The sequence below is a fragment of the Scardinius erythrophthalmus genome (genome assembly GCF_964197995.2).
Source record: "Scardinius erythrophthalmus genome assembly, chromosome: 23".
Lineage (NCBI taxonomy): Eukaryota > Metazoa > Chordata > Actinopteri > Cypriniformes > Leuciscidae > Scardinius > Scardinius erythrophthalmus.
This window is the reverse complement of record NC_138243.1, coordinates 16,935,278-16,963,126: the sequence shown is the minus strand read 5'-3', so window position 1 is coordinate 16,963,126 and position 27,849 is coordinate 16,935,278. Positions and strand designations below refer to the sequence as shown.

The window sequence follows — 27,849 nt, the reverse complement described above, 5'->3', positions numbered from 1 at the left end:
GGGAGGGGTGATATAAAGGCTGGTTCCCTGTTGCTCGCTCCCATTCCTTCTGCAGGGATTCTCCAGTATGATGTTCTTGTTTACGGCCACCTTGACCATCCTGGCACTCAGTTCCCTGGACCAGGTGGAGTCTTCAGCCTATGACAAGATAGTCACACACAGTCGCATCAGGGCTAAGAATGAAGGGTAAGATTGTTTTAAAAGTTCACCTTTGCTGACTGGGACAGAGGGGGTTAATTTTGGTAATGTTGTTAATGTCTTCAAACATAGAAATTACATATGAGTCCACTTTAAAAATGCTGGGACTCAAAATTCTATTTAAACCTTTAAAAAAAACTAAAACAATAACAACCAATGATATGTATGATACATATATACGTAAAATGATTTTGTACGGTTTCTTATTACTAATTAAATATCATAATTTTTTAATTGTACCACGTTATATACCTACCAAAAAACAATATTTTTTGTTAGCTTTTCTCTCAAATTATGCTGACAAAATATTTGTAATGGGACAAAAATGTATTGAATTATATGGAAATACAAATTATGCATTTTATCTAGGAGTCTCAGACCCCCACTGTATTTTTTTATTGTTATTTTTTGTTATACAGTATGAACCTACAATCATTTAAATAATATCTTATGTATAATTAAAACAAATATTGTGATATCCTAAAATATTACTTGTTACATTGATATATTTGTATAAATGTAAATATTTGTCAAAACTTTTTTTTTTTTGCTAAACTTATTCACTTTACAATTACAGAAATCTGTGTATCATTAACATGGCATTTACAAATTGAGAATATTTTAATCTAATTTTATTCATTAACCATAAATGTATTTCTAAAACATAAATAAAAGCCTTTTTTGATTTGCTCAGTCAGCTCTTTAAAGCAATTTGTCAGGACTTCTATATAATCACCTGCCTAATTGAGTCTGTCATGTTTGCAGTTATCAACCATTCCAAGAGGTTTTTTTTTTAACACACATTCTCTCTCCGCTCTTTTTTTTCCAGGCCCAATGTGTGCGCTTTACAGCAGGTCATGGGGACGAAGAAAAAGTACTTCAGCACATGCAGGAACTGGTACAAGAAATCCATCTGTGGCAAGAAGGCGTAAGTCATTCATCGCTTTTCACTCTGACACTGCTTTAGCCAGGTTTCTGCCCGTGATCTCGTCAGAGGTCGCCGTGAAACAGCGCCTGTGGTTCTCAGGGTAAAGATGGGTCACAAAGGTGATGGATTACCGGTACATTGATTAGGCTTGTTCTGTGCTGTAGGGTGTGTTCAAGGATAGTGAATGAAACGGAAGCATTTGAAACTATTTTGTACACTTCATACAGATCAGTTTTTTTTTTGTTTTTTGTTTTTGTATTAGTAAGGATTTAAGTTGGATTTTTGCCAAAACAAGCTGGGCCAAATACTTCCTAGAGTGAGATGATTTATTATTAAAAAAACATATTACACTTTGGAGCCTTTCTCTCAGCTTTCAGCAGGATGATAGAACAGTTGTCAGCCAAATGCATCTAACTGTACTTGTTTATGGCAGATGAACCGCAGCTCATGTGCGCTGACTCTGACTTGACATATTTATTGTTGCTCCAGTGGCTTCTCTCTCCGTTTTCTCCTCAAATGCCACTCTAATTTATTGCATCTTCACTGAGAGGATGAGGTAAGCATGTTTCTGGGCTTTGTAAGACTGCGATGGAAGCCTTAGGGACTGGTGACTAGTAATTGGCTAAACTTTTCAGGCTCAACTCAGCCTTTCCACTGGCAGAGATCTGCAATATGTGACAGAACAGAGAAAAATATTTGGCCTCAGGAAAAGTCTGTGTTTGATTGTAGTAGTTTTTTTTCTTCTTCTTTTTCTGTCATTTCTGTTTTAGTTTTTTTTAATCTTATGTCTCTGCATATATCATTGTTGATGGTCATTTGTGTTCATTGTTCATGTTATTTGTTTTTATATTGCCATTTATGTATAATTGATTTTATATATATACATACAGGGCTTGACATTAACTTTTTTGCTCACTAGCCAATGTGGCTAGTGGTTTTCCAAAGTTACTAGCCACACAGCATTTTTACTAGCCACATTTTTGTTGTTGTGAAATTACCTGATAAAAGTTGACTATGGCGTGCTAAAATGTACTTGAACTAGATTTACAACCCTTTTAAATGTAAAACCACTGTATACACCCAAATCAAGACTACATAAATATATAACAATACAGGTCATTATCATTAGCTCTGATAAGGTTGTGTGTAAAGCTCCTTTTTAAAATAAAACCATGTATTATGTATTATGTCGCCACATTGCTCCACCGGCAAACGACATAACTCCAGCAGGTTCTTTGTTGTCTGTCACTAGCGACAATATTCATTAGGGCTGTCAAAATTGCTCAAAAATGACCTTCGAATATTCCCTCTAAAAAAAACACATAGCTTATATTCGAACTATTCGAACATCTGGTTGCGCATTTTGTCAATGACGTGCATTACGTCAATAACAGGACAAATTAATACAAAGAGACATAACTACTTGTATAGGTAGTTTATTTAAGTTTAAACATATTTGACAACGTATTACCTACACGAAAACAAGGAAATCAACTAATGGCCAAGACCGCAGACCTCACTCACTCTCGCTCGCTCACTCGCAGGCACTCTTCATCTCTCTAGCCCTCACACTCAACACCAAACGCGAATAGAGCATCTGGCGCGAGTGTAAAGACGCGTTTACGCGCGTCTGGAGGTCTTGCGGCGCGAATGAGGCGTCACGCGCTCTGTGCATAACAGTTTAAAAATGAACAACAACAATAAGCGAATGTTGAGTGCTGATCAAGAGTTTAATGCAAGCCATTTAAGGTCGCGACTCTTATATAGCAGGCTTCATTCAGTGATTGAAACAAATATTATTAACATTGATTGAAGTTTTACAGTAGCCTATATATAATCGACATTGAATGCTCCGAGCGAGCCGTGCTGTGGGAAACATGGAACTTTTCCTTGACATGAAACGGTAAATAATCAAACCAGTGGAAGCCTGCAGTGCATGAAACTGCTGTATCTAACCTACCTTATTCATGCAATATCTATTCAGTCAGTACAGTAGCCTACACTTCATGTTTCTGTTTAACGTTAAATAAAATGACCCCTCAGGCAGCGCGCCCACTCACAAAGCAGACAGCCGCGCCTCTGCTACCGCGGGCGTTTTTCCACATTCGAATATTAATTTTCACCTTCGAAATTCTGTTTTTTAAAACTATTCGAATATATATTCGAATTTAGAATATTCGTTGACAGCCCTATGGGAGTTGTAGTGTCGTAGTGTCACACTTATTTCAGATGCCTTTTGAAAAGACTACAATTATTCAACCCGCCAAAGTGGCTAGTTGGAGTGACTGTGTTACCCGCCACGAGCAAAATCCACCCGCATTTGGCGGGTTGGCGGGTGTTAATGTCAAGCCCTGTATATATATATATATTACATGGCTTGGCTTAATTCCAATGTAGAATGCGGTCTGTTATTTCTTGATAACAGACCGCTGCGAAGTATAGCAGACCGTTGCCATGAAAAACAGCGCGTTGCTATGGACGCGGAACAAACTATTTTCTTTGGCGGAAGCAATACAATCGTTTTTAAATCAATAAACTCCTTTTTAAATCAATAATTCGTGTCAATTTATTTATTTATTTTGTAGGTAGCCATGTAATAAGCGGGATAATGTATAGAGAGGCGGTTGTTATAGCGAATAACAACCCCTTCAGGCTGATTCAAGACCCCTCCGCTTCGCGTCGGGGTCCTGTTCAGCCTGTCGGGGTTGTTTTCACTATAACGACCGCCTCTCTATACATTATCCCTTACACACACACATATATATATATTATGTGTGGTTTGTGTGGCCTGGTAGACTCATTACAATGAGAAAATGTCCCCAGAAAGATGGCAATATCTGAAATCCTTGTCCTTGTGGGGACATTTTTGGTCCCCATGAGGAAGACAGCTTATAAATCATACTAAGTGATGTCATACGAAAGTTTTCTGTGATGGGTAGGTTAGGTTTAGTAGTAGGGTTAGTGTAAGGGGATAGAATATTCAGTGTATACAATATAAAATCATTATGTCAATGGAATGTCCCCATAAAACATGAAAATACAACGTGTGTGTGTGTGCGTGTGTGTGTGTGTGTGTTCAATCATGCAGCAGCATGTCCAGGAACCTAAATGACTGATTCTTCTTCATGCCTGTAGTCATCAGACATGCATTGATTTTGGAAGAGAGAAAGCAAATAAAATGTTCTCAGCTCCATTTTTAAGCTTTCAATTAAATAACCGTTGCCCCCAGTTCAATCTTCTCAAGAGAGACTTACATAGAATTATAAAGAAAGAGTCTCCTATGTATGTTAATTAATGTCCTGTGAGATTTATGATACAGCTCAATATTGTCATCCTTTTTCTCACCTGTAGTGTTGTTTTACTCTTGGATTTACAGTATGGCTGCAGCCTCTCTGGTCACAGTAGAAAACATATGAAAGCAATTTTAAATGTGTCTACTGGGAGGTAAATAATAAAAGCACAAAATAATCACCCCTGGTTGGCGTCTCCCCCCAGTTCCCCCTGACTAAAATCTGGGCAGCAGTAGGTCCGGAGCTGCCCAGCTTGCTGTCTCTCCTCTGGGCGCCTAGGGGAAAGTTTGAGTCAGGCCTCTCTCAGGGATCCTGCTGGCTTCCTTTTTCCTTCCTTTATCAAAACAGGGAACATTGTTCAGTGTCAGTGGATGAACTCCACCACAGCTGCAAAGTCTGCGCCTCTAGACACTATCATGATGATAACAAAAGAAAAAAGAGCAATTTAGTCTGTGCAGTGTCAGGTGTGTGTTTACCACCATCTCTGACAAACAGCAGGGCTGCATGGCACGATAATTCTCAAAAACAAATCTCTCGCTAAGAACTGCGTGTAACGACATTAGTCATGGGAGAATTATATACACGCCATCTGCAGACAGCTGTTGGAAAGCCTTTTTTTTAATACAACGTTAGAACTTTTAGCTTTTAGGCAAGTGCTAAGATTCAAATTATTATTTACTCTTAAATGGATAGTTCAACCCAAAATGAAAATTCAGTCATCATTTACTCACCCTCAAGTTGTTCAAAACATGTATACATTTCTTTATTCTGCTGAACACAAAAGAAGATATTTTGAAGAATATGGGTAACCAAACAGTTGATGGACCCCATTGACTTCCACAGTATGAAAAAAAAAATAAAAAATTATATATATATGTACATATTTTATGTGCATATATATACATTATGTACTTTAAATGTACCAAATGTGTCTCCTCTTGAGTTTCAGAAGAGATCTCGTGCTCAGATTTGCCGAAATAAAAAGTTTTGCATTAAAAGATTTAAATTTAAAATCAGGAATTTGTAAAAGAGTTTTCATTATCACATACATCCCAGCTAACAGGGAACGTTCTCAGAATGTTTTTGGTTTGCATAACCAAAAAAAGGGATGTTTTTATAACTTAATGGGAACATTAGCAAAACATCCCCTAATTTTATATGTCTGCTACTGTCTAAATTTGCATCAAGTTTTAAATTCCCTTAGGAAGTTGAAAAGTAAAGGAAATATAAAGTATCTAAAACGTAACTGAGACCTGAGCCCCCCCTGAGCGATAAAATTTCCCCTGAGTGAGAGCACATATCAACCTGTACGCTCTTGATGTGTTCAAGAAACCACTGGAATGCTTCACATGTTTCCCCACTGCATGCCAGATATACTATAGAGATACCAGTTGAAGTTATTTGTCAAAAATGAACATCAATCATTATTCTGTCAAAACAGCCCAAAGGCAAGTGACCTCACACATTTCAGACAATATACATTCTCTGCCAGGCCTGGCTCAGATTTGGGTCATTGCCCTCTTATGTTGTCAAATATTTGAGGATTTGCAGATGAGGTAATACTGTGGAACCTACAGTCATAGAACATATATTCTGAGGAGAAGTTATATAGTTGTCTGTAATATATAGATTTTTTTGTCTTTAAATATAAAGGGTATTTTAGCATCTTTTCATTGGTATTTTCTAAGTCTTGATATAATTGTAGTGGATGATGTAAATGTTCATCTTATTTGTAACCATGAATATTAAAGGTCCCATTCCATGGATTATTTTTATTATTTTATAATGTTTCCAGGGGTGCCCTTATAATGTTAGTATGTTTTTTAGATCAAAAATTGTAATAATTTAAAAATAAAAGGCATATTTCCTAGCCTGATTTCATTCCCTGGTTTGAACGCTCTGTTTGAAGGGGCGTGTCTGCTGTGAGACTTCAATGTAAATGCCCTCTGCTGTGATTGGCTGACATGCTTGCATATGAAATATCTGGCATTACATGTGGAACTATCTGGAAAACTTTTACTATTACAGCTATTATACGTTTTTACTATTACAGCTATCTGGAATAACGAATCGTGAGAAGTTTTTTAGGTATTTAGATCTATTCTCATCACATAAAAGGTTGCAGTGATGATGAGCATTGAGCAGATGACAGACTGTTGATCGCGTGAAAAAAGATCTTATCATTGCAACGCAGTTTCTGCACTCACTAATGATTTCACCAATGCAAACATGAGGTATATAAATACAGTAAGAGCTTCGTTGTGCAGTGTAACAGCGTCATTGATTTCATAACGAGGTTTGGCAAGTGTCCAGATAAACTCACGCTGTGTGATTGACAGCTTGGGCGATTGGAAAGGGATTGTTCTTTGATCGCTTTCTGTATATTAATCACAGTTTAAGTAAGATTATTTTCATCCTACTAAGAGAAACGATGTGAAGTTAATCGCTACTTCCATAGTGAATCACTACTTACTGCTTGCTGGAATATAGTTGAAATTGTCCCCTTCGTCAGTATGAAACGCTGAGAGAAGCCTGCTTGATATTATCCCAGGTTAGAAAAACAGTCCGTGGTGAAATGGACAGAGCAAACTAACAACTTCGAATTAAACTTTTGCGGTACCCGATTATAGATAAACATCAACCATGTCTGTTGACATTTTCGCCATCAATACGCCTGTGTTCCTGTGGGCGGAGGTTAGTCAAAACACGGTTCTGGTGATGTCACTAATGAAGGAAGTAGAGGGGTGTAGTCCAATCCAGCCGTTTTTTGTAGTCAACTTCTGTTAAAGTCCCCGTGAACCGGAAGTTGCAAACGACTTTTCTCCAGTGTTATGACGTATTTCCCAGTGAAACGGAATATTGAGGGCAGGGTTTTACTCTAGCGCTCCTCCTCTCCATCTCTGCTCATAGCAGACTAACGGTTTGAGGGGAGTGGTTACGCGTTGCCCAAACCAATTCCTCAAACCTACGTCATCGGAGAAGGTCCTCCAATGCAGAGGGGAGGGGCATTTTCAGATTTTGATTAAAGATTACCATGGTAAAAAATTTTTTTTTTTAATATTTTCTTGCACGGATTAATTGTTCACCACAAGACTAGTAATATGCGCTAACAAAGTAAATAGGGTCAATTTTGATTTCATGGGGACTTTAAATAAAATATCTCGCTTGGCATTGAACTTTGAGCTTTATAATTTTACAGATATTATCTATACTCTAACAACAACATTACACACTAACTAAAGTTTGAAACATGGGATCACGCAGAACGGGACCTTTAAGTCCAGCAGTTTGTGACACATTTTGATTTATAAAAACTGCAAAAATGTAGAGAAAAAGGCCATGCTAAATTAAAAACAAATCCAGATAAAAGTCCAGATGGTTGAACAAACATGTTTTATATGAAAAAGACACATCTGTGTAGACATGCTCAAATAATTTATCGTGAGTTTTCTGGACCGAATACGAACAAAATGTCAATTCTTCCATTTTTTAACAAAGGAACAAATTAGGTAGAGAATAAAAAAAGATTAAATATGCTATACCAAAAACATGTCATATGTTCCATAAATTTGACTGTTTTTTCCCCTCTTTTTTCCATGCAGGATGATATTATATGAGTGCTGCCCAGGTTATATGAAGTTAGACGGGAAGCGTGGTTGCCCTGCAGGTCTGTATTCATTCATTCCATCAATAGGAATATTTCATAGTGTTTCATTATTTATTATGAGTTTGCTGTCTGTGTGGTTGTTAGAAAGTTGCTATATTATTGTTAAGCCCAAGAAGCACGATTTGAGGTGTCAATCATGTCTGTAGCGAAAATAACTTAACATTCACATGTCAAAAGTTAATACATTTGGTTATTTTTATTGGTATATTGGATTGCGCCAACAATTATGATATATTTAACTTCAGTTTAAGGTCATGCTTCGATTAAATGTCAAGTTATTCATTGGCTATGAGTTCAGTGGAGGAGAACATTAGTTTTTGTTCTCTAAACAAACCCCAGACCCAGCTGGCTGTATTTATACATGAGATTAATGAGCCACAGCTTGTCTTGAACGTGGACTCGAGGTTTACATCATCTGACTTTGGATTATATGCTGTATTGTAACTATATACTGAATCTATTTATTTGATAGAAACTGTGCATGCAACTCTTTGTGCTTATTTCCTGTAAATTTCACTCCACACCCAGTGGCCCCTATCGACAGTGTTTATGGCACCCTGGATCTGGTGAAAGCCAAGATCACCAAGCGATACGCTGACCAATCCAAACTGAGGGAAGAAATCGAGGGAGCAGGATCTTACACAATGTTTGCACCCAGAGACGACGCCTGGGAAGAGTTAGATCCTGTGAGTCGCATTCCAGGCCATGTTCTGCTTCATTCGAGCCGCAGTATTTGCATGCTATGTTTAAATCGGTTATCAAATGTATGCGTTATTAATAAGCACACTTGGAGCACTGAATGGAAATTGAGGAATATCATGCTGTCTAACCTTTTTTTCCCAGAGCAAAGTTATAGCATTTTAACGTCATTTCTGTATATTTGCAGGCATTGAAAGCTGCCATGGTCAGTGGAAACACTGAGCTTTACAATGCACTCCACTATCACATGGTCAACAAACGGCTTCTCACTAAGGACCTGAAGAATGATATGACCCTGAAGTCCATGTATAACAAACAAGGCCTCTATATCAATCACTACTCAAATGGAGTATGTTTCTCTTTTCTTCAAATTTACTGTGTGTGTGAAACTGTGTACTGCTTTTTTAGTATTATTTGTATTCATATTTTGAATTAACTTTCATTTTGATATTTTCATTTAAATTTTAGGATAACTTTTAGTAACTTTGTTTTGTGCTTTTGTCAGTATTATAAGTTGTTTTGATTTCTATTTAGCTTATTATTTCCGTTTTAGTTTTTATGTTGTTTTATTTTATTTTATTTTTTCTTGTAATATTTTATTTCTGCTTTATTTCAGTTAACAAAAAATATTTTTTAATTGTTTTTAGTTTTAGCTAAAGGGATAGTTCACCCAAAATTTTTAATTTAATTTTAACATCACTTACTCACCTTCAAGTTGTTCCAAACCTGTATGAATTTCTTTCTTCTGTTGAACACAAAAGAAGATATTTTGAAGAATGTCTGTAAGCAAACAGTTGATGGTAGACATTGACTTCCATAGTATTTTTTTTCCTACTATGGAAGTTAGGGCTACCGTCAACTGTTTGGTTTCCAACATTCTTTCAAATATCTTCTTTTGTGTTCAACAGAAGAAATAAACTACTGTATTACGGGTTTGGAACAACTTGAGTGTGAGTAAGTAATGACAAAATTGTTATTTTTGGTTGAATTATCCCTTTAACAATTGCCAAACTGTTATGAAATGCTCTTTGAAGATCCTGTCATCATATAGTCATCCTCATGCCGTTTCAAACCTGTATTACTTTCTTTCAAAAGTAAAACAAAAAAGATTATTTTATTTTGAAACAAAAGGTTATTTTAAAAAAGGCTTCAACAATTCGTGTGCATACAATGCAAGTCAATGGGGTCCAAAACAACATTGATTGGACCCCATTGACTTTCACTAAGTGAAAAAAAAAAAAAAAGAAAAGATTATCAGTGTGTGTGTGTGTGTGTGTGTGTGTGTGTGTGTGTGTGTGTGTGTGTGTGTGTGTGTGTGTGTGTGTGTGTGTGTGTGTGTGTGTGTGTGTGTGTGTGTGTGTGTGTGTGTGTGTGTGTGTGTGTGTGTGTGTGTGTGTGTGTGTGTGTGTGTGTGTGTGTGTGTGTGTGTGTGTGTGTGTGTGTGTGTGTGTGTGTGTTTCTCCAAGAAGAAATAAAAGTTGTACCGGTTTGGAACGACATGAGGAAAAGTAAATTATGACATAATTTTCATTTTTGGTTGAAGTATCCTTCACTTCAGTGTAAACTCACTAAACTGATCTGTTTCAATGGTTTACAGGTTGTCACTGTGAACTGTGCCCGGATTATTCACGGCAACCAGGTGGCCACTAATGGAGTTGTGCATGTCATTGATCGGGTCATCAGCGCCATAACCCAAACGATAAAGGATGTGATCGAAAACAATGATGAGCTGATTACACTGAACGTATGTGTTATTATGACTGTGCTATTGTAAATTAATATGACTAAAAATCCTTGGAGGCTTTCTGAACCTAGGAACCATTACAGATGAAAAATTATTCCTCAGCAGGGGCATATGATTTCTGAGAGTCAAGTTTATACTAACATCTTGTTTGACGTCTTTTATAGACAGTTGCTGTGAATTCGGGTCTCCAGAACCAACTGGGAGAGCCCGGACACTACACACTTTTTGCTCCAACCAACGAGGCCTTTGATAAACTAGGCGGCGACGTCCTGGAGAGACTTATGAGTGACCCAACTGTACTTCAAGGTAAACATATTACTTGTAGTAGACCAGAACCACAGAACATTATTTATTTCTGTTTTCAAGTGTTTTCAGGGGGTTGCAGTCTTGATGCTCTACAAAGCTAGAGGTAATACTGCTACTGTGGTTTTAAAGTCTTTATCACATAGTGCACTTCCTTTTTAAAAGTTTGTGGTCAGTAAGATTTTCTTTTTGAAAGAATTTAATTATTTTATTCATCAAAGAATTCAATTTTTTGAACGGTAGTGTATGTGCACACAAAACATGCACAGGATGAAATAATCACCCTCAAAGATTTGAAAGACTAGCAGCCTCATGTTTTAAGTAAACTCCACAAATGCAGTCCAATTCAAGCAGTGCCACATTCTCAGACGGCGGGCAAACAGCAGATCTGACCGCAGGGATCCAAAATCAAGTTTGGTCAAGAAGTCTAACAGGATGGGAAATGCTTAAATGTTGAATAATACTTCATCGGATTTTGGTGAAAAAGATTAGGTATTTTGTGGTCACACCATTATAAGTGTTGCAACAGACAAAAGTATGTCTGTTTTCCCCACAGTTTCACAAAGAAATAGCCACAAATATTGGTTATGAAAAGGGTCTATTTACAACTAATCTAATCTGTGTGACCTTTTAGATTAGATTATCATTAAAGGAAAAGTGTTAAAAGAATATAACGTAGAGACCTTTATTCAAAGCAAAGTCTAGCTTTGATGTTAACATGAATTTCTTCTGAGGCTAGTTTTCTCAAGAACCTACAGTATACTGATGCAAATGCAGTGTGCAAAAACACAAATCATTAAAGCAGATCAGACATCAGGGTTCTGGCCAATAGCATGTAGGAAAAAGTCCTAAAGCACTGGTTCTCAAACTACTCAAAATTCGTCAAGTTTCAAGTACTGAGCGTAATTCAGTGTTAACACATTTTATGACCAGTACATTTACATGATTTTTCCAGTTGTTCATGATTATGGGATTTATAGTTATTATTATTTACTCACAAATAGCAATTTTTACGCAATAAACATTTTAGAGCTTGAAATAACTAGTAAATTATATATTCATTAAAGAAATCCCAATATCTTTTTAAGATTTTATTAATTTCCTTGACTTTTTAGGTATAGAAATCACACTTTTAAGAAATCCCATATATGGTTCCTAATAAAAATGACAGTTGTTGAGGAAATCAATTAAAATATTATATAATGTACAATTAAATATCAAAAATAATGCCAGATAAGATCTTTATTTTAGCTACTTTAGCTTATTTTAAAGTTTACTTTTTCTTTTAAAAGGCACCTTGAAAGTGTGCTGAGGCTGTCAAGAGGAATTGTAAACCACTGCTCTAAAGTTTCCAGATTTTCCCTTTGTGGCCACCCTTGAGTACTGATGTTGACCCCACAGCAGACTGTTATCCAGTAGCCCATGTTACAAAGTGTAGATTCAGAGAAGGCTATCTTGAATAGGGCCTAAGTGTCTTATGAAGGTGGTTTTGATTTGGATTTTGGTTTGGCGAAGCACTTAAACTTGTCAAAATGCACACGCATGTACTGCTTAAACAGATGCAGGAAATAAGCTCAGCTGCTGGGAAAGTCATATCACAGATCACAGTTGATGTAAGAGTCTCAACTCTCCACCAGATTGCCCCCGCAAAGGAAGAACTGGGTGTATGTCCCAGTGGTCAACATGAGCTTCTGTGTTTTTAATTGTCTTTGGAGGTCTGTAGACCAAAGCTTTCTGGACTGTGAAGATGAAGACATTTCAACAGTTTAGGTCACCACACTGTTTATCTTTCAATCCTTTCTTTATCTCTCTCTTTCTGGTTATTTTTCCAAGCCCTTTTGCAGTACCACCTCCTGAACTCAGCGCAGTGCTCTGAGGCCATTATGGCAGGCTCCATCTACGAGACTCTTGAGGGCAGTAATATTGAGATCGGATGTGATGGCGAGAGCCTTACGGTCAATGGTATCAAGATGGTGCTGAGGAAGGACATTGTGACCAGCAACGGGGTCATTCATTTGATCGACCAGGTGCTCATGCCTGACTCGGGTGAGACTCTGTACATGCCCACTGTGTTCAACCTGACATTATTTGATCTGAAAGGGTCATACATCAACAGATATTAAAATATACAACTTTATTGATGCTAATATAATATCTAAATCTCAATCTGATGTTTAGTGTGTATCTTTTATATGTCTTGCAGCCAAGCAGGTGATGGAGCTTGTGAGCAAATCTCAGAGCATCTTTGGTGACATGGTGTCCGAGCTCGGCCTCTCTGCAGCCATGCAGCCTGAGACTGAGTATACTCTTCTCGCCCCACTGAATGGAGCCTTCTCCGGTGAGCAAAATACAGGATGTTTCTGCAGAGATAGGAGTCTGTTTTTCCTTTCTTTTTCTAATAGAAAAGACCTGAATAAACTTTATTAATGTAAAATATATATATATGTATGATCTTCAGTTTGGGTTTAATAGTTACGCTTCTGAATTCCACTCAGTCCTGGTTAAAATGTCGGAATAACTTCAAATGTCTCCTCATCAACTGTCATGCAGATGAGGTAATGTCCATGGATCAGCGTCTCCTGAAGATTATTCTGGAAAACCACATCCTGAGATTCAAGGTCTCTCTGAATGAACTCTACAACGGCCAGCTGCTCGAGACCCTTGGAGGAAAACTGCTCCGAGTCTTTATTTATCGCACGGTGAGAGACAAGGACTCATTTGTTTTTGTCTAAGAGAAAGAGACTTAGAGAAAGATTGAGGACCTGCAAACAATTACTGTGTAAACAACCACTTGTATATGCTTTATTGCTCTGGTCTTTGGCAGTTAAGTTTTATACACTTGTATATTTGCTTCAGGTAAGTTTGTAGACCTGAAATTCCTCCTTGTTTGACTATTTTGTTTCTCAATACTCTGTAAAATGTCCAAAGCACAACTATCATTTCATTCTCCTCCTCGTGTGTGTTTTTTAGGCTGTGTGTATTGAGAATGCATGTATGGTCAGAGGCAGCAGAGAAGGCAGTAATGGAGTCCTTCATCTCATGAGGTCCCTGATCCAGCCACCCGAGGCGACCATCTATGAGCTGCTCTTTAAAGATGGACGATTCAAGTGAGATTATCATCGTGATGTGAAATGATTACTATTTTATTCATCTATTCACATTTTTTATATTATATAATTCTATTCAAAAGTCCATATGATTTATCAACTGGCTGATCTGTTCCAGAATCTTCCTGTCTCTGATGGAGAGTGCTGGACTGACAGACCTGCTGAAACAGGAGGGATCGTACACACTCTTTGCTCCTATCGATGCCTCCTTTGGCACCCTGACAGAGGACGACATCACTCTTTTAAAAAGTAAATGATTTTTCCCTCTTACATGTCCAACATTAGCTTGGTCTGCTACCTCACAGGTGACCAGTGACTATTCTCTTATCCAGGTGACATCAACGCGCTCAGGGCAATCCTGCTCTACCATTTTAGCAATGGGGTCTTTATTAATGGAGGACTGGAGGGTGGAGTGACTAATCTTCTCAAGACCATACAGGGCAACAACCTTCAAGTGCAGTCTGTAAGAACATTGATAGGATCTCTACCAGTCGTGGTTTTTAGCGACTAACAAGCCAAGTCTATCTGATTAAACACCGTAATCAGTGAAAACACATAGAATTCCTCAAATGTCAGCTTTTTCCCAACAGTGATCATGAGAAAAAAAAATCTATAATTAGCTTTTCCAGTTACATGATTAATGTTTAAAGGCCTTTGCACACCCAATAATAAAACTGTTTGACTCGGAAAGAGTGACTTTTGAATTTGAGCCAATACTAATGTTTTTGTAGCAAAAGAGAGGGAAGGACCTGACATGCGATTATCGTCAGACAATGCAATTAGACGCAGGACACATTTCCTGTGTCTGTTCTCCGAATTTCCATGAACCAAATCCAGAACATTCACGTAAATCCTTTACAGGAAACCATACCAGCATGTTAACATTGAGTATAAAACTGACTTGATTATTAAAAAAAAATATACATCTCATCCTGAATTAGGAATAGGAACTGTTTTATTTGTATGTTTGTATAGAGCCGAGGGTCTATGGCATTGGGCCTTTTGTGTGTGAATTTAGAGCATTGCTAAGTGATAAGGTCATAACTTGAGGCCAGACAGTTTGTTGCCATCAATCAAAATCAACATAGCTCAAATCTCAGCCTCCAACGCCTCCATCCTAACTCCCTCTAAAAGCTGGAACAATAGGTCTAGTAATGTCCTAATGTCCAGACACTTCCTTTGCTGAAAACAGATATCAGCACTGTAAATGTAAATTTACTTTAGTCAAGAGATATCTTACAAAAAGAGCAAAAGCTAGGAAGTGACTTCTTAATATAATGTCCAGCTGTTGTATTTTTCTAAATGTGCTGAAGTGTTTCAAAGGGTTTTGTAAGATTATCCCACTTAGGCTCACATTATTATTATTATATATTTTATTATTAATATTATTTGATGCATGATATATATATAATATATATATATATATATATATATATATATATATATATATATATATATATATATATATATTAATTGTATATATTTTTTTCCTCTCGTCTAATCAATGCTAATTTTAAAAAAGTAATTTAATGATTAACACCACCTTATACTCAGGTTAACAACTCCATCCATGTAAATTCAGTGGAGGTTCCAGATTCTGATCTTATGGCATCCAATGGAGTGGTCCATGTAGTGAAGACTATATTATATCCACAAGGTAAAGTATTAAAAGCAATGAATGAGCGTTTATATGCAAATATCTTTAAGATGTGATATTGTTTGGTGGGACTTTTACATGCATTAAGTCAAAATCAATTGCATAGATCGACTACATCTTCAATGAACCTGATTTCACAACTCTTATATAACTGTACAATTCCTGAAACATAAGAAACAGTCCCTAGAGCTTAATAGAAGATTTTACTGAATTTCACAGATCTGCCAGTTGGCAGTGAAGACATATTGATTCTGCTGAAGAGACTCATCAAATACATGCAGCTGAAGGTACAGCCGAACACACCATATCTGAACACTTTCTCACATTTTTATATAACAGATCCATCACAGTCCAGTACATTACAGTACAATCACACATCCTGTTTTATCAGTTGCTTTTATTTTATTTATTTATGCATTTATTTGTTTATTTATTTTTGGTTTGGTTTGTGTATAGTTTGAATCTGGATTCACCTACCGTGAGATTCCACTTACATTCATCAGTAAGTTCAGTTTCAACCCTCTCAGTTTCATTTCTCTTTAAGTTCCACATAACATCATCAAGGACATATGGGTTATATTTGACATGCTTTTTATTAATGAATATTGTGCTTCTCATTGCAGGGAGGACTACAACTACACATGTCATTGAGAAAGGTAAAACATTATTTCATCACTTTTGAATTTTATTTTATTTAATTTCACTAAATGGCAACTCTTTTTCCCATCCACTCACACCCTTTCTACATCCATAAGCATTCATTTATTTTATATGTGATACTGAGCTCCTCAGGCAAGCCCTTCTCTGCCAGCCAATTATTCCCAGAAGCTCTTTTAGATATTTGTACAATTATGTATTGACTCAATTATTATTCAATACAACAACAAGCCTGAATTCGCCTCAAATGCAACTCCAAGTAAACCTGATTGATCATAGAGCCCCAGAGGAGAGCGAGAACATGTTGTTTTGTTGGATTGAACCAGCACTGGCATCTCCTGTGGCAGTCGCTGGACCGATACAGCAGATAAAGAGCCATTCGAGACAGAGAGAGAGAGGATTTTGCCTCAGACCATGGCAGGAGACCCTCCTGTTGAGTAGGAGTGAATGTCGAAGCTCAGAAAATTTTACATGGAATTTATGTGAATTGAAGCTATTGGAAACTTGGCTTAAAATGTGTATTTGTGAAGGTAAAAACTGATTAAAGCTATGGTTGCGAGAATTACGACCTAGAGCAGAGCTACCTTTCTTCTTAAAATAAAAAATAATAGTCCCACAATTTTGTAAAGCTAATGTGTGTCAAAACAGCCCGACATTGGCTGAACCAATGTATACACACTGACAGCATCTAAAATTCTGAAGCCTTTTATGTGTTACTTTACAATCACAAGTCTTGATGAATCCTCTGAGGGCTGGTCAGATCTAGAACCTCAGATTCAGCCCCAGATTCTCTGGAACTTTTGCGAGGGTACAGCTGTAAGAGACCCAATCCCATAGCGGGACCCTTACTTATTAGTAAATGATAGACAAAATTTTTCCATGAAAGATCTTTTAATGACAAAGCAAGTTATAAATGAAATACAGATGTGACTGATGAAAGTCAAGTCATTTGGAGTCTTTGTACGGCTTAATTTCATTTAATTTAATTTAAGTCGATGTTACAGAGAAACATTCGCATATGTCATTCATTTATCGAATTGTGCATCTGTCATGGTTCCAATCAGTCTTTAAAACCACACAGAGTACAATGAAACCTTTATAACGACAAAGTAAATGGTTTAATCAATGAATTAAATGTTGAGTGTGACCAAACCATAACAGTAAGATTTTAAGCTTTTATTAAGCAAGGGCTCAATGAATTGATCATGATAATTATAATAATAATGTTACAAAAGATTTCAATTTAAAATAAATGCTTTTTTACTTTGTTCATCAAGAATCCTAAAAAAGTGTATCATATTTTTCCCCACAAAAATATTAAGCAGCACAACTGTTTTTAACATTGATAAAAAAATTAGACGTTTCTTGAGCACTAAATCAGTATATCAGAATGATTTCTGAAGGATTATGTGACACTGAAGACTGTAATTATGCTGAAAATTCTGCATTGCATCACAGAAATACACTACACAATAATTCACAACAAAACATACTAAAATAGAAAATTCATATAGACACTTATTAACTGCTCACCAGTCAAGACTTCTTGATTACTGAAACATGAAACCGACCCTAAACGGTAGTGTGTGTGTGTGTGTGTGTGTGTGTGTGTGTGTGTGTGTGTGTGTGTGTGTGTGTGTCTGTAATGTAGTATTTGATTTTTTTACAGTTTCTTATATACAGTCAGTGCACACCATAAATCACAAAGTACCATTTATGCTGAGCCTACAATCAAAAAAAGTCAGGATCCTGATCCACAGCCACATGTGCACAATGTCTTATCTCATCTTTGGCAGAATATCCTGATTTTTGTTTATTGAATCCAGCAGTAGCACGAAACGTGACCCCTGTTGTAGTGTCTAGAGAGAAAGGCCGACGTGGTGTTCATTAACAGCTCTGAAAGCTCCAGTGACTATTTATGACTGGCTTTGACTTTCATTCTCATCTTTGATCATTTACTTGTGATTTCTTTCAATTTGGCACAATGCACGAATAGATTTCAGAACAAGTTTTCCGCAATTGGAAGCAAACCTGACTGTAGCAAGGTTAGTAATTCAGGGAAGAAGGAGGCCGGAACAGGCAAACGCACCTACATAAACAAAACACAACTTAAAGTCCAGGCTTGGTCCTCTCTCGTTCTTCACTGTCATCACTCCTCCTTTTATGCATCTGGAGCTTCTCCGTGAGTCACTCAAGGATCCGTTCTCTCAGCTCTCGGGCCCTCCCTGCTTGCCACACTAACTTAAACTTAAAAGTATCTAAAAAGACAGTTGTACTTTATTCCAATAAAGGAAAATGTCTCTGAATAATTTGTTTTTCACAACTACTGAGAACGTTGTTGAAAATATCATGACCACTATTATTTGACACGACACCTGACAGGGTCTGTACCTTTCCCACAGGCCCCGAGATCAAGGTCACCAGGGTCATTGAGCGTGAGCCCATCAAAGTTACAAGAGTGGTTGAAGGTGAACCAAGCATCACCAAAGTTACAAGAGTGGTTGGAGAGCCAAGTGTCACCAAAGTTACCGGAGTACTTGAAGGAGGATCAAGCATCACCAAAGTTACAAGAGTAGTTGAAGGAGAACCAAGCTTCACCAAAGTTACAAGAGTAGTCGAAGGAGAACCAAGCATCACCAAAGTTACAAGAGTAGTTGAAGGAGAACCAAGCATCACCAAAGTTACACGAGTGGTTGGAGAGCCAAGAATCACCAAAGTTACCGGAATACTTGAAGGAGAGCCAAGAGTCACCAAAGTTACAAGAGTGGTTGGAGAGCCAAGAGTCACCAAAGTTACCGGAATACTTGAAGGAGAGCCAAGAGTCACCAAAGTTACCAGAATACTTGAAGGAGAGCCAAGAGTCACCAAAGTTACAAGAGTGGTTGAAGGAGAACCAAGCGTCACCAAAGTTACACGAGTGGTTCAAGGAAAGCCGTCTGTTTCAAAGGACACAAGGCTCATTGAAAGTATGTCCAAACTTCAAATTAAGTATCAAGGTTAATTTTATAAAAAAAATACACTGTTTTCTTGTAACATTGATTTTGCATTCATTCTTTTTGCTCAGCTCACAGTGCCTCATCTGATGGTGAAATTGATTCTGAGGGAGAAATCAAGAGAATCATGGGTGAAGGTCATTAATTTGAACAACTTTATTTGGTTGAATAGTTCAACATTCCTATTTCGCCAAGTTGTTAAGAGTTAAAATGTCCAGTTGGTTTTATTAAACATTTGAGAAAGGATTCTAGTGTAGTAAGAACTGGATTAGAAAGAGATACTCAGCATGTTCAAGACTGTTCTCAAAACAAGTTCCTCGTACTTAAACAATTCAGTTTGGTTCAGAGTGGCTGTAAACAAAGTTGTTTGTCCTATTCTGTCTGATACAACATTGAAAGGATTCTTGTAGCACAGCCATGTCAAATATTATCACTTTATATGTTGTAGATATAACCAAGCTTCAGACGTTTCAGGATGGTGACGTACACATGCTCGGGGAGGAAGACATCAGACAAATCACTGACGCAATCACTCAGGGAGGTTGGTCTAAGAGAGATTTAATTGAGTTATGGATTATATTAACAAAAAAAGCCCATATCCTGGCCGCAATATTGCTGAATGGTAAAATTCAATTCAATTCAATTCAATTCAAATTTATTTGTATAACGCTTTTCACAATACATATTGTTTCAAAGCAGCTTTTAAAGAAAGTGCATTTCAGAAATGTACATAGAAAAATAAAGTTAGTTAATCATGTATTAGGCTGGATACAAACTGGAGCTGACGAACTCTAATTACCTCGGGACTAGCGTCCCGAGATGACAACAGAAAAGCAGATGGGAAATAATTAGCATAGCTGCTGTTCATAATATTAATGCATTTGATCCGATGTAACTGTAGTATAAAAGGTAAGTATTATGTGAATGCCTGGCTGAAGAGATGCGTCTTTAATCTAGTTTTAAACTGGGACAGCGAGTCTGAGCCTCGAACAATATCAGGAAGACTATTCCAGAGTTTAGGAGCTAAATGTGAAAATGCCCTCCCTCCTTTAGTGGACTTAAATATCCTAGGAATGACCAGAAGCCTCGAATTTAGTGATATTAAAGAGGGCGATGGATTGTAGGGCGATAGAAGATCCGTTAAATACACTGGAGCTAAACCATTTAGGGCTTTATAGGTCAGTAGCAATACTTTGTAATTGATACGGAACTTAAAAGGTAACCAATGTAGAGATGATAGAATTGGTGTTATATGATCATATTTTCTTGACCTAGTAAGAACTCTAGCAGCTGCATTTTGGACTAACTGTAGCTTGTTTATTGAGGATGCAGGACAACCAGCTAATAAAGCATTACAGTAATCTAGTCTCGAGGTCATGAATGCATGAACTAACTTTTCTGCATCAGAAACAGATAGCATGTTACGTAGCTTAGCAATGTTTCTATGGTGGTAAAAGGCTGTTCTTGTAACATATGAAATATGATTTTCGAAAGACAAGTTTCGGTCTAGTATAACACCCAGGTCTTTTACTGTAGTGGATAAAGTAACAGGACATCCTTCTAAATTAAAGTTGTATTGCAAGAGGTTTTGTGGGCAGTTTTTTGGACCAAATAAGTAATACCTCCGTTTTATCTGAATTTAATAGCAGAAAATTACACGTCATCCAGTATTTTATATCTTTAACACACTCTGTCAATTTAGATAATTTAGTGTTTTCATCTGGTCGTGATGAAATATATAATTGAGTGTCATCAGCATAACAGTGGAAATTAATTCCATGTTTTCTTATAATATTACCAAGTGGCAGCATATTGAGAATAGCAGAGGGCCTAACACAGATCCTTGCGGCACTCCATAGTTTACTGACGTTATCTTAGATTTTTCCCCATTAAAAGCAACCCTTTATCTGATATTAACTGCATTCTAGAACATGACATATTATTTATGTGCTATTAAAGTATTTTTAATTAGCTTTTATTTTTATATTTTCAGTTTTCATTTAAATTTTATTATTTTTATTATTTTATTATTTAGCTTTTATTAAATTTTAGTATTTTATTTTATTTTAGATAGTCGCCAAGTCAACATTTAAAAAAATGTAATCTAATATTAATAGTTTATTTTATTTAATCTTTATATCAATTAATGCAAATAATTTTTAATAGTTTTGATTTTAGTCAACAATAACACTGACCTTGGTACTTGTATTTAAAGGTTAATGTATTTTGAACAAATCAAACTTAAATCAGTGATCCATTTACACTTGAACCAAGAGACCGTTCTTGAATCTTCCCCTTTATCACAATTTTTTCAGATATCTTTCTCTGCTGCCAAACACTTTTTCCCTGTAATCCTTGGCATATGTAATGATCAATGATTCTTTCCCATATTGTGTTTTTTTTATGCCATTGATCCAAACATTAATTTGATTTATGATTTTGAAAGGCTTGCGATCTGTAAGACTCTTTTGTAGCTTCCTAAAGAGCTTGACATTTTTATTGAGAACAGCTGTGAACTCGGTGATTCATTGTTGTGTAGTAATGTTTAATGTTTGTTTCTCTGTCTAATTTTATGCCCACGGATTACAATCCCTAGTTACGTAATAGAATAAAGCTCCGTTGGTTTTCCCATGGCTCACACATATGGCTCTACTCCAGATGCTTTTGATTTAAGTTCCTACCCTATGGTTTTCATTGATTTTTGGCAAGATCACACTTATGATTTAGCTAAAAGAAAGAATGGTTTTACACCAGAATCTTTAAGCAGGACAGTTAAAGTAAGATTAAGGCTTTCATTATTGACTATTACTCACTGATTTGGCTCAGGGTTAGTTTCACTTTTGCCCAGAAGTTTGTTCACCCATTGTTCTCATGTCTCCTTGTTCTCAAAGGTGGACCAGGCATCACTACTATAACTAGAGTAATCAAACCAGATCCCCGGGTTGTTGAAAGTAAGACCTAATAAAGCAAATGATGATATGATATAGGGTTTGCCCAGATGTTTGTGTCATAGACTTCTCTTTTTGCTTGAAGGCGAACCAGAGATCACTACCTTTACCAGAGTAATCAAGAAAGAGTCTCAGATCACTGAAGGTGAGACGTAATACATAAATACATAGAGGTAATATGTGGTTTTAAAATTTGAACCAAATCAAACGTCCATCTTTTTGTGCTCAAAGGTGCACCAGGGGAAACCACTATTACCAGAGTAATTAAACCAGAACCACAGATCATTGAAGGTAAGATATGATATTTACACTTCTGATATTAGAGATTTTTTTGTTGTTGTTTTTTTTATTAAATGGACAGTTGATATTTGATATGCAATTATGCATACTAATTTCCCCTACTTTTACAAACACTAATTAATTAACACTGTGATATTTTTATTAATGTCATTTTTTTATGCTGTACATTATAATGTTTTGATGCCTAAATTCAGCTGTGATGTTTAAAGTAAAAGAATTTGATTATTATAACATGACAATTATTGGCTTATCACAATCAGCCAGAATTTAAATATCAGTTTCAATAACTTTACACAGTTAGAAAAAAGGTTCAATTAGGTTTAATATAGAACCTTACAGTTCTTCACTCAATTTTATAGAACACTTTATGCCAAAAAGGGTCTGTATAAGGAGAAATGTCATGGCATAATACTTTCATGTTTAATGGGTTATTTAAAATTTTCTAGCGATAAAGTATGTTTACGAGCTGTTTAATTCATTAAAATGTAATTAAAATAAAAAATCAACCAAACCTAAATCTATAAAATGATCCCATATTGGGAAGGTTTTATGCTGTATATGAAGTGCCTCACAGAACCCTTTAGTACATAATGATTGAGTGTAAAAATATTACATGTTTGAATATTTACTGAATTTAATTTTATGCCTCTTTTAGTACCAGATTTCTCAAAGATTGTATCTTTGAAGGACAATCCAGAACTCTTTGAATCAGAAACTGAGAGAATCACCAGAATCATCAAGGGTTAGTGGCTTCATAGCTCAGTGCGAACGATATGAAGGATCTGATGCCGAAAGTTTAACTGATTTTTTTTTTCCTTCAGAGGGGCGCTTTAAAAAACGAGCCGCCACCAGACGACCACAAGGTATGCATTTCAGTTCATTAACATCTGATGTGTTCTTGAAGTCATTGTGTTGCTCTTTTTATATAACGATTAAGATTTAAAATACTTTAAAATAGTTTTAGCACCTTTTTTTTTAAAAAACCCAACTTTGTCATAATCCATAGACAAAGATGAAAATGAACCATAGATGTGTAGATTAACTTTTATATATATGTGTGTGTGTGTGTGTGTGTGTGTGTGTGTGTGTGTGTGTGTGTGTGTGTGTGTGTGTGTGTGTGTGTGTGTGTGTGTGTGTGTGTGTGTGTGTGTGTGTGTGTGTGTGTGTGTGTGTGTGTGTGTTTGTTTGTGGACTAAAACACAGGATCAAGACGAAGAGTGAGACTGGTCAGGCATCCCTCCAAACCAAGACAATGAGATGAATGGACGCTCACTGTACTTGGAGATCCAGCTTAAGTGAAAGACAGTGTTGTAGAACAGTGTGTTTGGCCTGAAAATACACTTTTGCTACAAACCGCATGGAATGTTTACACATTACAAACCAGCGCAGTAATATCTTGGATCTGTGTGGCAAACACCCCACTTCAACTCAGATAAGGGGTACTTGAAATGGTGGTGGTTACAAAGAGAGACTTTGCTCCTTTTTTTCCAGCTGTTTATATTGTTTCTTTGAATATATACTGTATGAGCCTTGTCACTGAGCTAGTCGTGCACATTATATTTTATGGTGCTTGCATTCCGACACTTGAATATGTTTTTATCTGATCAGGATCAGCGAAGCTTTGGCTTTTGTGTTTACTTTAAATTATGCAGCTTTTAACTGTCCATCATTCAGCTATAGTTAATTTTTATGAATTTATTCACTTAAAACCTTTTTTTAAACAGACAAGACTTTTCAATTGTACAAATTAAAATCATCACATTGAAATAAGCCTCAATGTAGCTAAAATAAATAAATAAAACAGTTTCATTTGAAAAGAACTCTACTTGTGATTTTATTGAAAAATGTCATGATGATTTGCTATCCATCTTGAGTTTACTGTGAGCTAAACACATTAATCCCTTTATGTTCTCATTTATAGATACATAGCATGTCAAAAATGACATGAAGTGAATGCAAAAATGAACACTGCAGAGTAAAAGAAGCACATGTTGACATAAGGGCTTAAGTAGCTGCATGTATATGCCTTTACACACGTCATATGGATGACTTTATGTCTGAAAGAAGTAAAACTTTGCTCCTAAACCTGAAACCCTATACTTTGCCTATAGGCCTATAGGCTGATGGCTAATTTCGCTGGTACTTGTGACTAAGTGACAAAGGCTACTACTACTACTTTATTGAAAAAACATTGGGAGGATGAACATGTCTAGCAAGTTGTTTTAGATGTATAGCAACACATTCTCATACCTAAGGCGTCACTTTTTGTCACTTTCAACCATGCTTCAATATCTGACGCTCAAAGCACCCTTTAGCGTCCATATGTGACGCTTCGGTTATGGGTAGGTTTAGGCGTCATGTAACTGACGCTTTCGGAAGCGTCAATATCTGACGCTCAAAGCACCCTTTAGCGTCAATATGTGACGCTTCGGTTGGGTAGGTTTAGGTCTGTGGTACGGTTATGCGTCTCATATGGACGCTAAAGGGTGCTTTGAGCGTCAGATATTGAAGCATGGTCGAAAGTGACGCCTTGGGTATGAGATATATACACTCAAAATTCTCCATTGTTTGCACTGGTCTAAAGTGAAAGCTGCTAAATTCACACCTAATATCGATCCAAATGATCCATTAAAATTAAAACCATAAAGAAAGATTTTCATTAAAATTAAATAAGATATAAAAACCTTTCAGGCAGTTGCAGAAACAATCTGACTTCAATCTGCTTAATATGAAACATACATTGTTTTTGCCATTGCTAGTGATTGCTATGTAACTTTAGATTGCCAGCTTTCTGCACATTTCCTTTAACAGTTCTTTGTGCAAGTGTCATACTGACTAGTGATCGATCTTTGTCTTTAGCAAGCCAACAACAACTGACCTTAACTCAAGGACAATAGAAAAGGCCATTTCTTTCTCCACACAAATGCCACAGAGAAAGTCTTGTGTATTGTGGCTGAACTTGCAGGTTCACATATGTGTTCTATTATTCTTCCATGTCTTGCATGGGGACATTTCTGCCTAACGAACAGGATTTCTCATGTTTGGAGAGATGAGAGATGCTTGGATAACTACACACTACTAGAAGTTACAGCCCAGAATCAAATTTGAGGTCGGGAAGTTCGGTCTGGACTTGATCTGTTGTGGAGCAATTAGAGCTGGTAAGTCCCGCCCCTTCCGCTAACCCCACTGGACCTCTAGGTTGAAAAATCGTCAATGCAAGTGAATGGGAGAAAATATTTTTTTTCTGGTCCCGTTTGAATATGTCCCAAATCCCCATATGTTGTCTGTGAATTTTTTATATAATTTTTCGTGTAAAGAATGCTACAATTTAGCGGGTAGAAGTTTGATACGGTTAGACTTTGTGTGAGAGCACTTTGTGGACTACAACTCTTCGCTGCTTTCGACGCGTTTGAAACGTCAACACCACTAGCACACGGACACTAGCTCACGGATCCCGCTAAACATGGCTGTGTCTTTGGTGCACTTCACCGCCTTCTTTCAGGGAGAGGACAAAATCGTTGAGGTTGGCGAAAACCACGGGTAAGTCAACTTTATGGGGTGACGTCACATAGGCGACATGTAGTCTTTCTCGTTATGTCTTTTCCACAACTGCTAGCCGAAGAATCATACCATATACTGTCAAACTCGTAACATGAAAAATTATATAAAAAATTCACAGACAACATATGTTCACATTCATGGCACAATTCAAACGGGACCAGAAAATAATTATTTTCTCCCATCCACTTGCATTGACGATTTTTCAACCTAGAGGTCCACTTGGGGTTTTACGGATGGGCGGGACTTACCAGCTCTATGCTCGAACCAGAGCTGTTCGGACCAATCCAATTGTCAGGGCGGGCTTTATACGATGATGGACAGATGATCAACAGTAACGTAAACATCCACGTCACCAAAGAGCGCTTGGGTTGAATTCGTTTACATCAAAGAAGGCTGCCGCTGGAGAATTGAGATGTAGATTCTGCCATCGCGTCTGTTATAAAAGATATCGACAGCGCATTCATTTTAAAAGAGGAACAGAGAACCGCAATCAAGGCATTTGTCGATCGGAAAGATGAATGAAGAACATAGGCCTACGTCACTGATTGGTTGTAGGTCTATCTAATTGAGCGCAGAGTATAGACAGTAAAAGAAATGGACACAGCGACCCCATTGGATTCAACGGAGAAAAGTGAAGTCAATTAGAAGCACTCACTTCCTGATGGCTGAGCGTACTGCGCAGACTCAAACTGAGCTTGACGACGTAGATGTGACGTGAGCAACCTGTCTGTCTTCTAGTAGCTGTGCCAAGAGAAATCTGAATCATTCCCATCCGAAACTTGCAGAGACGGAGAGTGTGAGTAGGAGGTTTCCATGAGATAGGAGCAGGAGCAAGTTTAGTTAAGTATTCTGAGTAGCCTAATTATTTTGTCATTTTGCCTCCACGTCCCCCCGATTGCCCGCGAGCTTCTCCTCCTGTCCATACGACAGAGAGTCACGTGGTTATGACGCAATCGTTAGCCTATTTTTACAAAAACTGCTTCTACGGGGCCATATTGTAAGATACAAGGTAATGGAGCCTTTTATACATTTTCGTGTTTCTTTAGAAATAAATAATGGACAAATGGAGTCTTTAAACGCCTCAGATGTGAAGTTATTCGCTGTCAAAGTGACGCCAAAATGAATGGGAGCTCAATGGAATGCTAACAGCAGGTGATGGTCTGCTAATCAGTGGCGGTCCCCGGGGAAGAAGCAGTTTCCGGCTAATAGATTACCCCCTTGGTGCAAAGGCATTTTATTTCCTGGTTCGGTTGAAACACGCCCCTTAATCACAGCCCAATGGAGCAGTATCAGGCTCATATTCTGACTAGAATCTGAGTGTGACAACGTCAGGCTAATAAAATATATTATTTATATAAAAACATTTATTATGACCAATTAAACAAAAAAAAAATGTAAAAAAAAATTCTTTAATATTTTAATACAATTAATGTATTTATATTTTTGAGCAATTATGATTACTTTTCTATTTACCACAAATGTCCTTAATTGAGTGCAATATCACTGATATTTAATTAGTAACTTTGTGTCAAGATCGGCAGTGATGGGAATGATAGAGCTGAGAAGACCCTCCTTCTGTTTAACAAGATGCTGTCCGTGACATAAGTGTGTTGGCATGCCTTTGACTCCAGTCATATCTGACATAAAGTCGTCATGTCTGTAAGCATGTAGTTTTACAGTGATTTATATAGGGAGTGAGGTGATGAGGAGTGATATGCCTACAGGGTTCAAGAACTCCCTCATTAGGCTGCTTCAGTATTGAGAGATGGGCTCCAACTAACAAAGTCAAAAGTACAT

General features: G+C 37.0%; 1 protein-coding gene across 2 annotated transcripts; it reads left to right on the top strand.

Moving 5' to 3' along the window:
* The first annotated feature begins 28 nt into the window (after positions 1-28).
* postna (periostin, osteoblast specific factor a) lies at positions 29-24,304 on the top strand. 2 transcript variants are annotated; one of them, XM_081354663.1, is made up of 26 exons: positions 29-186; positions 1,028-1,126; positions 8,019-8,083; positions 8,612-8,769; positions 8,970-9,131; positions 10,380-10,526; positions 10,691-10,832; positions 12,663-12,875; positions 13,033-13,167; positions 13,380-13,528; positions 13,800-13,936; positions 14,055-14,185; positions 14,269-14,399; positions 15,491-15,593; positions 15,813-15,880; positions 16,050-16,095; positions 16,217-16,249; positions 18,653-19,216; positions 19,315-19,374; positions 19,692-19,784; positions 22,135-22,194; positions 22,277-22,336; positions 22,423-22,482; positions 23,147-23,233; positions 23,313-23,354; positions 23,695-24,304. In XM_081354663.1, exons 1-26 carry the CDS (start codon positions 68-70, stop codon positions 23,745-23,747), a joined length of 3,117 nt encoding a protein of 1,038 aa, XP_081210789.1. In that variant the 5' UTR covers positions 29-67; the 3' UTR covers positions 23,748-24,304. The 2 variants fall into 2 exon arrangements, with proteins under 2 accessions (XP_081210789.1, XP_081210788.1); XM_081354662.1 differs by having other exon boundaries at positions 19,315-19,380.
* Positions 24,305-27,849: the final 3,545 nt, after the last annotated feature.

What these genes read in the sequence shown, in the direction of transcription:
- postna (XM_081354662.1), top strand. Translation starts at nt 68, where the DNA reads ATGATGTTCTTGTTTACGGCCACCTTGACCATCCTGGCACTCAGTTCC. An exon ending in GAGTCTTTATTTATCGCACG is followed by an intron (nt 13,529 to 13,799) that starts GTGAGAGACAAG and finishes TGTGTTTTTTAG; the next exon opens with GCTGTGTGTATTGAGAATGC. An exon ending in ACAACCTTCAAGTGCAGTCT is followed by an intron (nt 14,400 to 15,490) that starts GTAAGAACATTG and finishes CCTTATACTCAG; the next exon opens with GTTAACAACTCCATCCATGT.